The 17024-nt window shown below is 45.2% G+C and overlaps 2 protein-coding genes and 1 pseudogene across 2 annotated transcripts in view; 1 reads left to right on the forward strand and 2 right to left on the reverse strand.

Moving 5' to 3' along the window:
• Positions 1–4614, reverse strand: part of ZNF506 (zinc finger protein 506) — a 28954-nt gene extending 24340 nt beyond the window's left edge. The window contains 1 exon segment of the mRNA XM_032170282.3: positions 4424–4614. Coding sequence (XP_032026173.1) covers positions 4424–4426 — 3 coding nt within the window. The 5' untranslated portion in view covers positions 4427–4614.
• ZNF14 (zinc finger protein 14) overlaps positions 1–17024 on the reverse strand; it is a 133387-nt gene that overhangs the window by 111238 nt on the left and 5125 nt on the right. The gene's annotated exons all lie outside the window — the stretch shown is intronic.
• LOC116479543 (iron-sulfur cluster assembly 1 homolog, mitochondrial-like) lies at positions 10100–10571 on the forward strand (annotated as a pseudogene).

Below are 17024 nucleotides of genomic sequence, written 5' to 3' on the forward strand. Positions count from 1 at the left end.
AACCCCATTTTACATCCCTCCTAAGAGCATGCTGATTTCAGTGTAAAACATTCTCTGATCTAAGATCTGACTTTTTCACCCTCCATTTGCCATTCCCCTCCCACCTCCTTTCTAATCTTGTTTGCACCTCCCTAGGAAAGAAAGTCGTTTTCTGTCTACACCTTTGCAAGCCATAAAGATCTTATAGTTAGTTGGTATTTCCTCTTGTTGCAATACCTTTTTAGAATTTTTTTTTACGTAAATCTAATTTTTTTTTTTTTTTTTTTTACAAAGTCTAGAAAGTACCTCAAAACAATAACTGCATCATCAGTAAGACCCTCTCAGTTTCATCTTAACCTCAACTGCACCTGCCTGTGGGACCCCAGCTTTCCAGGGCTCTGTAGCTTCTCTCAGGATAAAGGCTTCTTCTATGGCTGGGGTGAGCAGGCTGAGACATCTGCATGGATGGCTCCTCAGAAAGAACTAACTGGGCCTTTAATAACTTCCTCTTGCATGCTTAATATTAGCCTTAGCTTGGAGTCACTAGGTTCAAGCTTTAATTTCCATGTCAGAGTTATTCACTTGGTTTTTGAAACTGTTTGAATAATCCTGTGAAATTACTCAAACACAGTGTACATAAGGGAAGGAAATTTTAAGGTGCTTACTTTTTTTTTTTTTTTTGAGATGGTCTCGCTCTGTCACCAGGCTGCAATGCAATGGCCCGATCTCAGCTCACTGCAACCTCTGCCTCCTGGGTTCAAGACACTCTCCTGCCTCAGCCTCCCAAGTAGCTGGGACTACAGGCATGGGCCACCACACCTGGCTAATTTTTGTATTTTTAGTAGAGACGGGGTTTCACCATGTTGAGCAGGCTGGTCTTGAACTCCTGACCTCAAGTGATCAACCCCCTCCTCAGCCTCCCAAAGTGCTGGGATTACAGGCATGAGCCACTGCACCTGGCTAACGTGCTTGCATTTTCTTACCTTCATAAGAAAAGCAAATATATCTACTTCTTTCAGACAACATATTATTTTATTATTTATATTAAAAACAATGTAGTAAAAAATTAGTCATATGGGAACACTTCTAGAAGGTACGTTTCATCGCATATAATTTAGCATTAAAACTCAGAAATCAAGACAACAGGATATAGAACCAAGATACTCACTGTCACAAATTTACCCTGCAAAAGGAGGAACTGATGTTTTGACGATCTATATAACTCATTAATTATCTACCAGATTTTCCTGTGGAAACATTTTCATTGTCTACAGCCAAAATGGAAGAGAGATTTTCTCTACTTTTTTCCTTGGTAGCTAGCATTCTTAAAGCTAAGGCTTAGAATTCTGTTTGAAATCACTCAGCCATAAAATACACACCTGAGAAAATTCCTAAACTCACTCTGGGAAAGAAAAAGGTAAATGAGAATTATTAACAAATAGAATATATGATTACATACTAATTTTTTGAAACTCATCTCTTTTATGTGCTTTGTAAATATTTTCTTACCTTTCAAGCCCTACTAATAAAATGCAAATTACAGTGAAAAAACTGATGCAGCTGGGTGCAGTGGCTCATGTCTGTAATCCCAGCACTTCGGGAGGCCAAAGCAGGTGGATCGCTTAAGACCAGAAGTTTGAAGCCAGCCTGGTCCATCTCTACTAAAAACATAAAAACTAGCCGGGTGCAGTGGTGGGCACCTGTAGTCCTAGCTATTCGGGAGTCCGAGGCATGAGAATCACTTGAACCCAGGAGCCAGGGGTTGCAGTGAGCTGAGATCGAGCCACTGCATTCCAGCCTGTGCAACAGAGACAGTTTCAAAACAAAACAAAACAAAAACAACAACAGCAAAAACACGTGAGGTTAAAATAAGTGAACAAATCTTTTCAAGGTACAGATCCTCATGCTGTTCAGGTACATGCTCAATAACTACCCTCCCAGGAGACACTGCGCTATGCCCCAGTGAGTGCCCCACGTGCATTTTACTAAGTTTTTACGCCCTCTCACTGGGGTCAGTTTTTTTTGTCTTTTGAAGTGTTTTTTCACTATTTTTCTGCTCCCCATCCAAGAGAATGCAGGGGGCAGAAATTATTTGTTTTCCCCTCAATACCAGCATCTGATTGGCTGACCAGCAATGTGTCTCCAAGAAATGGAAGCTAGGTTGGGTGAAGAAAATCTTCATGTCTCAAGGGGTTAGCTTTTCAAAAAAACAAAAACAAAAACAAAAAACAAAAAAACAAAAAACAGTGCACCAGGATCTGCCTTTCAACCCCAAGGCTGCCACCTGCTCCCTTGAGAGGCTACACTCCATACTTCAGGTGGTCCTATGGGAGAAAATGACCCAAGAGCTAATATTCACTAGACACTCTAACAGACATAGCCATGATGGGTATCTTGGTTTATCCCCAGAAAGTACTAAAACCCAGGACCAGAAAAAAACTGAAGGTTGGCTGAGGACACACCACCCTATTAAGTTTCCAGAGGGTAATCTTGACCCAAAAACATTCGGTAAGTTCTCTGGAAAAATAAAAGACAAAGAGGCACAGATATTTTTTACAATACAGTGTCAGGGGATTATTCTTTGCTTTCTTCTCATGGGAAATATTTACAAACAGAAAACAAATCTTTTCAATAGTGTTATGCAATGCTTTTTAAAAAATGACTATTGGTCAGGCGCAGTGGCTCACACCTGTAATCCCAGCACTTTGGGAGGTTGAGACAGGTGGATCACGAGGTCAAGAGATAGAGACCACCCTGACAAACAAGGTGAAACCCTGTCTCTACTAAAAATACAAAAATTAGCTGGGCGTGGTGGCATGCGCCTGTACTCCCAGCTACTCAGGAGGCTGAGGCAGGAGAATCACTTGAACCCAAGAGGCGGATGTTGCAGTGAGCTGAGATCGCCCCACTGAACTCCAGCATGGCAACACAGTGAGACTCCGTCTCAAAAAAAAAAAAAAAAAAAGAAAGACTGAGGAACATGGGGTACACCTGAGGCCTTGCTTGGGACACATGTGAAAAATGCCAGGGAAAATCAGTCCCCTGTGGGATGTGAAAATAATTAAGTGGCAGGCAATTAGAATGAGGAAGCTGTAGTCCCCAGATTCCTACTTCTAAGAAAAAAAAAAAAACTCAAGTGTATTTTTTGGTAAATTACATTAGGGGAAACAAAATTCAGACTTAAGCAACTATAAACTGCCAATTAAACTGATTACATAACCAGGAAATTTCCACCTCGACTGTACAAATTTAAAAACTACGTAACTAGGCTGGGCGCGGTGGCTCACGCCTGTAATCCCAGCACTTTGGGAGGCTGAGGCGGGTGGATCACGAGGTCAGGAGATCGAGACCGTTCTGGCTAACATGGTGAAACCCATCTCTACTAAAAATACAAAAAATTAGCCGGGCGCAGTGGCGGGCGCCTGTAGTCCCAGCTACTGGGGAGGCTGAGGCAGGAGAATGGCGTGAACCCGGGAGGCGGAGCTTGCGGTGAGCCCAGATCGCACGACGGCACGCCAACCTGGTGACAGCGAGACTCAAAAAAATATGTAAATAAATAATAAAAATAAAAAAATAAAAACTACGTAACTATACCTAATCAGTTACTGAATTTGGTTTTCTTCATCATGCATTTTATAAATGTCTCTTCTTCAAGCCCCTCCCATGGACTACAAACAACAAACTGTGGCTGGGTGCTCTACAGTTCTTGAATCACACTTTGATTAAATTATTTGATATTTTTGCGGTGACTCCCTCCCCCCCCCCTTTTTTTTTAGGCAGAGTCTTGCTCTGTCGCCCAGACTGGAGTTCAGTGGCGCGATCTCAGCTCACGGCAACCTCCGCCTCCTGGGTTCAACAGATTCTCTCACCTCGGCCTCCCCAGTAGCTGGGACTACAGACATTTGCCATCAGACCCAGCTAATTTTTGTATTTTTAGTAGACATGGGGTTTCCCCATTTTGGCCATGCTTGTCTTGAACTCCTGACCTCAACTGATCAGCCCGCCTCGCCTCCCAACGTGCTGAGATTACAGGGGTGACCCACTACGCCCAGCCCCGTAAATTTTTAATAGGAGAAAAGAGAAACTGTGAACCCCACGAACCAAAGCTCTTCCCATTCATGAACCCGCATCCCGAGTCAGGATTCTCCCCTGACGACCCTCCCGTGGTCCCTGAACAATCTGGGAAAGACGTGTGGGTGCAGAGCTGCCCGGAGAGGGTTCCAGGCCAGGGCACAGTCACTGCTCAGGGAAAAGACAAGACACCCCGGGGACCCGCTGTCAACGTAGCCGCCATGTTATGGCTGAGGCGGAGCTCGGCAATGAGAACTTGGAGCGCAGATTGCGGAGCTGACTGCCGGGAGGCCTGAGTTCTGCCACAGCCACTTCCTCCCCAGTTCCAACCAGCCCCTCCCCCTCTCTCGGGATGTCGCACCGGCACTCTCACCATTTCTAGGCTTCCAGGGGGTCCCGACGTCTTAGCTGTGGCTCTCCCAATACCTGCAGGTCACAGGGCCACAGAGGCTGGGCCTCTAGGAGCAGACGACACAGAGCAGTGAAGACGAGAGCTCTTGCGTCAGCAAGAGACAATGGGCCCGCCAAAGCCGGAAGCTGGAAGCCATCCTGTTCGCTCCAGCTACGTGGCTGATTGGACGGTTTCCAGCCCAGCGTTCCTGATTGGATAATGCTTAAGGCCCCGCCCCCTGAGTTCCTGAGTGACAGGAGACGTGATCCGATGCTGGACTGAGTGAAGAGTGACAGTCCAAGCTGCAGCCTTTTCTTTTTTTTCTTTTTTTCTTTTCTTTCTTTATTTTTTTGAGACGGAGTTTCACTCTTGTTGCCCAGGCTGGATTGCAATGGCGTGATCTTGACTCAATGCAACCTCCGCCTCCTGGGTTCGAGCGATTCTCCTGCCTCAGCCTCCCGGGTATCTGGGATTACAGGCGCCCGCTACCATGCCCGGCTAATTTTTTTTTTGTAGTTTTAATAGAGACAGGGTTTCACCATATTGGCCAGCCTGGTCTCAAACTCCTGTCCTCGAGTTATCCGCCTGCCTCGGCCTCCCAAAGTGCAGGGATTACAAGCGTGAGCCACCACGCCTGGCCAGCTGCAGCCTTTCCAAACAGGACTTCCTCCCTGAGCTGAGCCAGGCCCACCCCAGAGCATGGGAAAGTTCTATCTCTTTTTTACTCTCTTTTTGAATGTATTCAAAAGGTGAACAGAAGTATTCTGCTGTCATATTAACAGTACGTAAAATTTTTGTTCAAGAGAAAATCAACTTTTACTTTGGTAATAGTGTATTATCAATTAAAGCTTTTATTTTATTTTATTTTATTTTATCTCATCTCATCTCATTTTATTTACTTTATTTTATTTTATTTTATTTTATTTGAGACAGAGTCTTGCTCTGTCGCCCAGGCTGGAGTGCAGTGGCGCGATCTTGGCTCACTGCAAGCTCTGCCTCCGGGGTTCACGCCATTCTCCTGCCTCAGCCTCCCGTGTAGCTGGGACTACACGCGTCCGCCACCGCGCCCGGCTAATTTTTTGTATTTTTAGTAGAGACGGGGTTTCACCGTGCTCTTCATCTCCTGACCTCGTGATCTGCCCGCCTCGGCCTCCCAAAGTGCTGGGATTATAGGCATGAGCCTGGCCTTAAAGCTAATTTTAATAAAACCTTACAAATAAATCAAATTTGTCATTTTTGAACACTCTAGATTTACATATATATTTTGTAATCTCTTGTATTTTTTTAACTTTTTATATTTTATTTTTATCCATATGATTTTTATTTTTCCATTTGAAACAACCTTTGAGTAATTCTAATTGCTATAGGGGGTAGAAAGAAATCATTTAGGGCCAGGCACGATTGGTCAAGCCTGTAATCCCAACACTTTGGGAGGCCAAGGTGGGTGGATCACTTGAGGTCAGGAGTTCAAGACTAGCTTGGCCAACATGGTGAAACCCCATCTCTACTAAAAATACAAAAAATTAGCAGGGTGTGGTGGTGCATACCTATAGTCCCCGCTACTCGAGGCTGAGGCAGAAGAATCACTTGAACCCAGGAGGTGGAGGTTGTGTAACGGCCCAAGGGGTTCACCTTGCCCTTTGCCTAGACAGAGCCAATTCATCAAGACAGGGGAATTTGTGGAGGAAAACTTAAATATTAAATTTGAACTTAATTGAACGTGGACACAAACAACGGTCACCAAGTCCTGGAACAGGTTATGTGTGCCCCTTGAGGCGTTCATCCTGCGCTGTTTTGGAGAAATCTCTATTTCAATCTATTCCAATACATTGGTTATTGAAAAACAATAGACAATCGCAAAAATAAATAAATAAATAAAAAGTTGACCTTTTTGTGTTCCCTGAGCCCAATCGCAAAGGGCCCTCATGACTGGGCCTCATGCCAAAGAACTCGTTACAAAAAGAGCTAGGGTCCCAGATCTCGCGGAAGCTTCATGAGACCTCTCCTTGTCTGTGCACAGATGGGTGGCTGACTCTGGAGCCCAGGCTGTTGCTTCTTGGTCTGGTGGTGAATCCTCCATAGTCCGGTGTGGAGGAAAAGTTAAATATTAAATCTGAACTCCATTGAAGATGGCCACAAACAATGGTCACCAAGTCCTGGAACAGGTTGTGTGAGCTGCTTGAGGCATTCAGCCAGCGCTGTATTGGAGAAATCTCTATTTCAATCTATTCCTATACATTAGTTGTTGAAAAACAATAGACAACTGCAAAAACCAGTTGACTTTTGTGTTCCTTGGGCCCAGTCACGAATGGCCCTCATGAATGGGCCTTATGCCAAATAATTCATTACAAAAGAGCTAGGGTCCCAGACTGTGCCAAAGCTCCATGAGAGACCTCTCCTCCTCTGTGCATGGGCGAGTGTCCAACTCTGGAGCCCAGGCTATTGCTTCCCACTCTGGTGGTGAATCCTCCATAGTCTGGTGAGTGTAAATATATATATATATATATATATATCTTTTCTCATCTCCTCTTCCTATTGTAATTTGCTTATTATGAGAATCTTCTTATTATATCAATCTGCTTATTATATTTATTTGCTTATTATATCATTTGCTTATTATATCTGCATTGCCATTTACGTGGGATAAAGCTTGTTTACCCTTAAAGGTATTGTATGTGTGTCTTTTCTTCTCCCCTTGCACCTTTCCCTCACAGAACATTTTTGGCATTACAAACAGGATTAGAAACCAAAAATGTGCCTCTTTTTGGTGACAACAACAGGGCTGGAGGCTCAGGGACTTCCCATACTCTGGGATGGGAACTCCCCCAGTTCTCCCCCGTGGCAATTGAATGGTCCAGGGGAACTGGACTTTGTGAGAATTGAGAATCTAAATTAGTGCATTTTAAATCTTTGTGGGTAAAGTGCTGCAGGGGATTCCAGTCAGCAAAAAAGATGCTGAGGGATCTCCCAGAGTGGATGGTGTTTCCTTACTGCTTGTAAGTTAATGTGTCAAGATAGGGGCTGGTTGCAAAAAGCGAAATGTAAGTTGGAAAAGGAATATGCTAATCTGACTTCCAGTCTGGCCCTGGCCCAATGCCAGGCCTATGTCTTGATTGATCAGGCTCAAAGCTATCAGCCTATTGCTGAAAAAAGCAGCTGTCCAAGTGGCCCGGTCAGGGTGAAACTGAAGACCTAGTCAGTTGGGGCTTGGAACAGGTAAAAACCCAGCTCCTATCTCAAAAATAGGAAATTAACCTAGTAAAATTCAAGGACCTGCACAAACTGTAAAATTCCGTGGCGTTCTATGGAATGCAGAGATATAGTCCATCTTACCAAAGGCTAAGGCTAAAATACTAGAATTTACAACCCCTACCACTAAAAAGGAGGCCCAGAAATTTATTGGCTTTGTTTGGATTCTGGAGACATCATATTCCCCACTTGAGTAACATTTTACAACCTCTGCATGCAGACTTTCACTGGGGAGAGACAGAGAGCATGGCTTCTTAACAAGCTAAACAAGTGGTGCAACTGGCCCTGGATCTATGGCCCATATGGGATGGGCCAGCAGAACTGCAAGTGACTGTCCTAGATCAACATGCTAATTGGAGCGTTAGGCAGAAACAAGATGGGAAGAGGGTACCTTTCAGGTTTTGGACCCAGAAACTGCCAGAGGCCAGAAAAGCTTATACCCCTTTCGAGAAGCAATTGTTAGCTTGCTCTTGGGCTTTGCTGGAAATGGAACACCTCTGTTTCAACCATGATGTCTTTATGAGGCCTGAAATTTCTATTATGACTTGGGTCATGAGTTCCCTCAAAACTCACCAGATAGGACACTCTCAAGAAAGTAGCATCATAAAATGGAAATAGTACGTACAAGTCTATTTAAGCCAAAACCAAAGGGGGTATCACTTTTACATGAGGATGTGCAAAACTTCCCAGCTCAGGAAATCACCGAGCAAGTCTTGCTGATAGGGAAGGAAACCTCCCCCGCCCAATGGGGCAAATCCTTTAAAGAACTAAGCCCAGAGGATCAGAAATATGCTTGGTTTACTGATGGATCCACCAAATATATTGGTGGGACCCGATGCTCGAAGGCCGTGGCTTATAATCCTGTTAAAAACATAAGCATTTATGGTGAAGGAAGAGGTGGGAGCAGCCAGTTAGCTGAACTAGTAGCTATCCTCTGAGCTATTCAAGAGGAGGCCAGAGGGATTTGTCACTTGTATACCAACTCTTGGTCTGTAGCAAATGGTCTTACCACCTGGATACCCCAATGGTAACAAAACAAAGGGTTAAATGGGAGTAAAGAGATTTGGGGAAAACAATACTGGGAAGATGTCTGAATCCTGGTGCACACACTACCGTTATCACTGTTTTCCATGTTGATGCCCACGCATCTCTGCTTTCTCTTGACAGACTATTTAATCAGCAAGATAATCAATAGGCCAAAATTTCCACCATAACTGCAAGCTTGAATGGATTACAACGTGTTCAAGCCTTTCAATGACAGGCATTGTAATGTATGGTGGTATAATTGATAGTGATTATTGGCCTAAATGCTACTAATTTAGTGGCCTAAATGCTCCACTTAAAAGATACAAAATGGCAGAATGGATAAGCGTTTACCAGGATGGGTGCAGTGTGGTTCATGCCTGTAATCCAAGCACTTTGGGAGGCTGAGGCTGGTGAAAAATCACCTGAGGTTGGGAGTTTGAGACCAGCCTGACCAACATGGAGAAACTCTGTCTCTACTAAACATACAAAAAAATTAGCCAGACGTGGCTGTAATCCCAGCTACTCAGGAGGCTGAGGTAGCAGAATAGCTTGAACCCAGGAGGCAGAGGTTGCGGTGAGCCGAGATCACGCCACTGCATTCCGGCCTGGACAACGAGAATTAAACTCCAACTCAAAAAAAAAAAAAAAAAAAGATTTTACAGGCCAAATATCTGCTATCGTCAAGAGACTCACCCAACACATAAGGACTCACTTAAACTTAAGGTAAAGGGTTGGAAAAAGATATTCCATGCAAATGCACCCCAAAAGCTAGCAGTAGTAGCCATTCTTACATCAGACAAAACAAAACAGTTAAAAAAAAAGACAAAGAGGGACATTATATAATGATAAAAGGACTAGTCCAACAGAAAAACATCACAATCCTAAATATATATGCACCTTACACTGGAGCTCCCAAATTTATAAAACAATTACTACTAGACCTAAGAAATGAAATAGATGACAACACAATAATAATGAGGGACTTCAATACTCTACTGACAGCAGTAGACAAGTCATCAAGACAGAAAACAACAACAACAACAACAACAAACAATGGACTTAAACTATATCCTAGAACAAATGGACTTAAAATATTTTTACAAACATTCTATCCAAGAACTGCAGAATATACAGTTTATTCATCAGCACTTGAAACATTTTCCAAGATAGACATATGATAGGCCACAAGTCTCAACACATTCAAGACAATCAAAATTATATCAACTACTCTCTGAGACTACAGTGGAATAAAAGTGAAAATCAACTCCAAACGAACCATCAAAACCATGCAAATACATGGAAATTAAATTAAAAAATTAAAGATCAACCTGTTTCTGAATGAGCATTGGATGAAATCAAGATGGAAATTTAAAAATTCTTTGAACTGAATGTGCCCGCCATGTCCACGGAGAGAGGCTGAGGTGGCCGAGCTCCAGCTGGAGGTACCAGAGCGCCAGGACAGCACAGGTGTCGGCTTCCTTAGTCGGGGCAACTGTCTGGGCTGTGAGCAAGAGGAAGCTTCAGTCCACCTGGGCCGCCCTCACCCTGACACCTTCAGCAGTAAACAAGATAAAACAACTTCTTAAAGATAAGCCTGAGTATATAGGTGTAAAAGTTGGTGTGCGAGCCACGGGGCTGTAATGGTCTTTCCTATACTCTAGAATATACAAAGACAAAAGGAGATTCTGATGAAGTTATTCAAGATGGAGTCAGAGTATTCATTGAAAAGAAAGCACAGCTAATACTTTTAGGAACAGAAATGGACTATGTTGAAGAAAAATTATCCAGTGAGTTTGTGTTCAATAACCCAAACAACAAAGGAATTTGTGGCTGTGGAGAAAGCTTTAATATTTGAAATCTCAGGACTCTTCTGGCTGTAGGTTCCAGGAAAGCTCATGGAATCCTTGGGGCTCACTGCAGAAATCACGTGACTGTCACGTGTTTAATATGCTGCTGCCTTGTAAGGAAAATAAAGTGATGCATTTTGAAAATGAAGCCAGTGTGTTAGATTCCAGAAGGAATGATATTTGTATTCCCTGTAGGGGACAGAAAATGAGAAGCCATCACTCTCTTTGGATCATTTAGGTCTCTTACATCCTTTGTTTTAGAAACAGTTTCATTAAAGATGCCTTCCTGGGCACCTGTTTATCCATTTCCTGGACCGTGTGCACTCCTTAGATCTCTACTGAATGGCTTGAACATGTATCCCCCTCAGAATTTCTCCCAACCAGATTGGCGACTTCTAAAATCCAAGACAGGACATCCTGACTGCTGGTAGTAACATGGTGGTGCATTGTTTTTTCCACCCAAACTTAACATAGCCTTTTAATACATTTGTATGAAAATTTTTATTGTCAGAGGCCTCATTGTGTACCCTTTGATAGTACTGGACAAAGATTTTCTTCAACTATAGTACAGATTAGTTCTGAGTGATGGTATCAAAAGGTGAGAGAGGGGCTGGGTGCCGTGGCTCACGCTTGTAATTCCAGCACTTTGGGAGGCCGAGGCAGGCGGATCACGAGGTCAGGAGATCGAGAGCACGATGAAACCCCGTCTCTACTAAAAATACAAAAAATTAGCCGGGCGTGGTGGCGGGCGCCTGTCGTCCCAGCTACTCGGAGAGGCTGAGGCAGGAGAATGGCGTGAACCCGGGAGGCGGAGCTTGCAGTGAGCCGAGATTGTGCCACTGCACTCCAGCCTGGGTGACAGAGCGAGACTCCGTCTCAAAAAAAAAAAAAAAAGGTGAGAGAGATGTCATCCACCTGTTTTTTTTTTTTTTTTTTGAGATGGAGTCTCACTCTGTTGTCAGGCTGGAGTGCAGTGGCACAATCTCAGCTCACTGCAACCTCCGCCCTCCAAGTTCAAGCGATTCTCCTCCCTCAGCCTCCCGAGTAGCTGGGATTACAAGCGCCTGTCACTGCACCCTGCTAATTTTTTGTATTTTTAGTAGATACGGGGTTTCACCTTCTTGGCCAGGCTGGTCTTGAACTCCTGACCTCGTGATCCACCCGCCTCGGCCTCCCAAAGTGCTGGGATTACAGGCGTGAGCCACCGTGCCCGGCCATCCACCTGTTTTTTAATCCATTTCTTTTGCCACACTATACGTCTGCTCAGAGATGGGATCTCAAGGTGACTTTGATCTTTTAGTTGTGGGGTCTCATAAAGCCATCTAGGCCACTTCCCTCAATTCCCTATGTGAGGAAGCAAAACCCCAGAGAAGCCAAAGTGCTCCTGTCCACCCCTACTCCACAGGCCAAGGGAGAGTGGGGACTCTACCCCCATCTCCCCTTCGTTGTAGATGACACACGCTCTGCCCTCTGAGGCAGTCAGTGAAGGCAAATGGTCTGATTTCTTTATTTGGTTCACATTTTGATAGAATTTATTTATAATTTGATGGAGATCATAGTATTTTTATTTTATTTTGAGTGGGAAGAATTTATGTGAATTACCATCTTGTTTCTTTCACCTTTGAAACAATGGTTTGTAGCAGAGAAAACATTGTAGCAACCCAGAATTATGCTTTTGGAATGTGGTCCTCATTGTGCAGGAGAACATGGTGATCTTTTCTTAAAATTCCCAGTGTGCCTACACTTTCTGGTTCCTCGATCCAGTTGCTAAAGTTCTTAATATTTTAGCCTAATATTTTAATCATCAACTTTCCTTTAAAGTGTTCCTTTTGTCACGTAGTTATTGATTTTCCTGGGTTTGACATGTTAAGTATTCTATGAGATGACATATGTGCTTTTTTTGAAGGCTGATTCTCATGCATTCAAGTAGCTGAGGTCCTTTATGTTTCTTTTATTCCCTAAAGTAGCTGGCACAAAACACACCAAAACCTAGAGTGGTAGTTTTATATAAATGCTCATGAGTTTGTATCAATAATATAATTGTTGATCAACTTAAAATTCATGCAATACTGTACCTAGAGGTTGAGATGTGAATTAAAAAAAAAAATGAGGCCTCAGGCCGGGTGTGGTGGCTCATGCCTGTAATCCCAGCACTTTGGGAGGCCAAGGTGGGTGGATCACCTGAGGTCAGAAGTTCGAGACCAGCCTGGCCAACATGGTGAAACCCTGTCTCTACTAAAAATACAAAAAAATTAGCTGGGGGTGGTAGCAGATGCCTGTAATCCCAGCTACTTGGGAGGCTGAGGCAGGAGAATTGCTTGAACCTGGGAGGTGGAGGTTGCAGTGAGCCCAGATCATGCCATTGCACTCCAGCCTGGGAAACAAAGCGAGACTCTATCAAAAGAAAAAAAAAGTTACCTCTTTGTGATCATAAAAAAAAAATTCTTTGAACTGAACAATAGTAATGACATAATCTATCAAAATATCTGGAATACAGCAAAAGCAGTGCTAAAAGTAATGTTCATAGCATTAAGTGCTTCCATCAAAAAGTCTGAAAGAGCATAAGTAGACAATGTAAGATAACACCTCAAGGAACTAGAGAAACAAGAACAAGCCAAAGCCAAACCAAGTAGAAGAAAAGAAATAACAAAGATCAGAGCAGAACTAAATGAAACTGAAACAACAACAACAAAAAAAGAAGATAAATGAAATGAAAAGCTGGCTCTTAGAAAAGATAAACAAAATTGATAGACCATTAACAGCATTAACCAAGAAGAGAGAAGATCCAGACAAGCTCAGTTAGACATGAAACAGAAGATATTGCAACTGATGCCACAGAAATACAAAAGATCATTGAGAGCTACTGTGAACACCTTTACATGCACAAATTAGAAAACCTACAGGAGATGAATAAATTCCTGGAAATGTACAACCCTCCTAGATTAAAAAAACAACAACAACTCTGAACAGACTAATAATAAGCAGCAAGATTGAAATAATAATTTAAAAAAATTGCCAACCAAACAAAAAAAACTTCAGAACCAGGTGGATTCACAGCTGAATTCTATCAGACATTCAAAGAAAAATTGGTGGGGGTGGGGCTAAGATGGCTGACTAGAAGCAGCATCCCATAGAAAAGAATCATAATGAGAGGTGACAGCGTGCTGGCAGTCCTCACAGCGCTCGCTCGCTCTGGGCGCCTCCTCTGCCTGGGCTCCCACTTTGGCGGCACTTGAGGAGCCCTTCAGCCCGCTGCTGCACTGTGGGAGCCCCTTTCTGGGCTGGCCAAGGCCGGAGCCGGCTCCCTCAGCTTGCGGGGAGGTGTGGAGGGAGAGGCACCAGCAGGAACTGGGGCTGCGAGCAGAGCTTGCGGGCCAGAGCGAGTTCCGGGTGGGCGTGGGCTCGGCAGGCCCCGCACTTGGAGCGGCCAGCCGGCCCGCTGGCCCTGAGCAGTGAGGGGCTTAGCACCTGGGCCAGCAGCTGCTGTGCTCAATTTCTCACCTTGCCTTAGCTGCCTTCCCGCGGGGCCAGAGCCTCCCCAACGAGCGTGGCCCCCTGCTCCACCGCGCCCAGTCCCATCTACCACCAAAGGGCTGAGGATTATGGGCACACGGCGTGGGACTGGCAGGCAGCTCCACCTGCAGCCCCGGTGTGGGATACACTGGGTGAAGCCAGCTGGGCTCTTGAGTCTGCTGGGGACTTGGAGAACATTTATGTCTAGCTGAGGGATTGTAAATACACCAATGGGCACTCTGTATCTAGCTCAAGGTTTGTAAACACACCAATCAGCACCCTGTGTCTAGCTCAGGGTTTGTAAATGCACCAGTCGACACTCTGTATCTAGCTACTCTGGTGGGGACTTGGAGAACCATTGTGTGGACACTCTGTATCTAGCTAATCTAGTGGGGACGTGGAGAACCTTTGTGTCTAGCTCAGGGATTGTAAATGCACCAATCAGTGCCCTGTCAAAACAGACCACTCGGTTTTCTGTAAAATGGACCAATCAGCAGGATGTGGGTGGGTCCAGATAAGAGAATAAAAGCAGGCTGCCTGAGCCAGCAGCGGCAACCCGCTCGGGTCCCCTTCCACACTGTGGAAGCTTTGTTCTTTTGCTCTTTGCCATAAATCTTGCTGCTGCTCACTCTTTGGGTCCACACTGCCTTTATGAGCTGTAACACTCAACGCAAAGGTCTGCAGCTTCACTCCTAAAGCCAGCGAGACCAAGAACCCACCAGGAGGAACGCACAACTCCAGATGTGCCACCTTAAGAGCTGTAACACTCACCGCAAAGGTCCGCAACTTCACTCCTGAGCCGGCAAGACCACGAACCCCACCAGAAGGAAGAAACTCCAAACACATCCGAACATCAGAAGGAACAAACTCCGGACATGCCACCTTTAAGAACTGTAACACTCACTGCGAGGGTCCACAGCTTCATTCTTAAAGTCAGTGAGACCAAGAACCCACCAATTCTGGAAACAATAATAGCATGTGAATCCTGCACCGTCACCTGAGGTATCCATGTTCTGTCATCAGAACTGACTAGGTGGCTGGTAAGAACCATGGAGAAGAAGGAAGAACAGTGTGGTGCGGCAACCCACCTGACACCCACATGGGGCTGGGAAGCCCCTACCCCCCAGCCAAGGGAGGCAGTGAGTGAGCATGCTACCCAGCCCAGGAAACTGTGCTTTTTCCATGGAACAGTGCAACCCATGGATCAGAAGATTCCACTTGTGAACCCACGCCACCAGGGCCTAAGGTCACAGCTGTTGGAAACAAGAGCTCAGAGTCACAAAGAAAACAAGCACTCAAACAAGGAATTTCTCAGCAAGGCAAATTTCCTTCTGCAGAAGGGGGCTGCTCATATCTCTGGTTGTTGCAAGAGCACACTGTACTAGAGAGGGAAGGAGTTATTATTGCTAACATAGTCCCTACTTCTGGGACCTGTCGCCATTGGCTGGGAGTATGACCACATAATCTAAGCTAACTCGACTGGCTATTTTAAATCGAGACTGGCAGGAAGGCTGTTTACAGAGCAGGTAACTAGGAGTGAGGAGGACTTCTTCCAAATAAAGAAGAGATGTGGGTTACAGATTGGGACTGGTGGGAAGAGTTGTTTGCAGAGCAGGTAGCTAGGAGCAGGAACATACAAGGAAGTTGATTTTGAGAACAAAGAACAAGGAAGTTACCCTTTGAAGAGAAACTTATTATGCCTGACACAACCCTGGAGCTGAGCAGATCCTCAACAGCCTCTCAGCTAGAATCTGCTTAAGCCTGCCAAGTTCCCAGGGGAAGGGTGACCAGTACCACAGCTGTGGCTGGCTGCTGTCTAAGCCCTTTGAGATACTTAGGGGAGGGACAACAGCCAGCAATGGGACTCGCAACTGCCTGACAGGCTAAGCTCCCTGGGCTCAGGAAGGGCAGCAGCCATCTCTATATCTCCTGGCCACACTTTTCCCCTGCTAGATCCAAGGAGGCTGGACAGCTTGGTCTCAAGAGGTGTCCCCTACAACCCAACACTCTGGCTGTGGCAGACTGCAGCCAGAGTGTCTCTTCAGGCCTGACCCTGACCCATCCCTCCTCACTGGGCAGGGCCTCCGTGCAGGAACTCCAATAACTTCAGCCAGGGGCTCAGGGGCAGAATTCTGGTCTCCCTGGTCCTGAGACCCTAGTGGGAGGGGTGGCTGCAGTCTCTGTGGACCAGCAGACTTAGCCTTTCCTCCTGCTAGTTCTGAGGAATTCAGGCAGCCCAAATGAGTGGGTTTCCCCTCAGGAAACACCCCACCGCTCCACCAAAGGAAAGTCAAAGTGCTTCATTAAATGGGTTCAGCTCCCTGTGCCACCCAAATGGGTGAGACCCTTCAACAGGGGTTGTCAGACACCCTATACAGGAGCAATCCTACTGGCATCAGGTTGGTGCCTCTTGAGGTCAGAGATCCCAGAGGAAAGAGAAGGCACCTGTCTTTGCTGTTCTCCAACCTCCCTGAGTGACATCTCCAGGCACGGGAGTGAATCAGATGAATAGGGCCTGAAGTGATCCCCCCAGCAAACTGCAGCAGCCCTACAGAAGAGGGGCCTGACTATTGAAAGAAAAACAAACAAACAGAAAGCAACAACAACAGCATCAACAACAAAAAAGTACTCACAAAACCCTATCCGAGGCCGGGCGTGGTGGCTCACACCTGTATCCCAATACTTTGGGAGGCTGAGGTGGGCAGATCGCTACAGGTCAGGAGACTAGCCTGACCAACATGGTGAAACCCTGTCTCTACTAAAAAATACAAAAATTCGCCAGGCATGGTGCATGACTATAGTGCCAGCTACTCGGGAGTCTGAGACATGAGAATCACTTGAACCTGGGAGGTGGAGGTTGCAGTGAGCCGAGATCATGCCACTGCACTCCAGCCTAGGTAACAGAGTGAGATTCTGTCTAAAACAAAACAAAACAAAACAAAACAAAA

Source organism: Hylobates moloch, unplaced genomic scaffold, assembly GCF_009828535.3.
Source record: "Hylobates moloch isolate HMO894 unplaced genomic scaffold, HMol_V3 SCAFFOLD_12, whole genome shotgun sequence".
NCBI classification, from domain to species: domain Eukaryota; kingdom Metazoa; phylum Chordata; class Mammalia; order Primates; family Hylobatidae; genus Hylobates; species Hylobates moloch.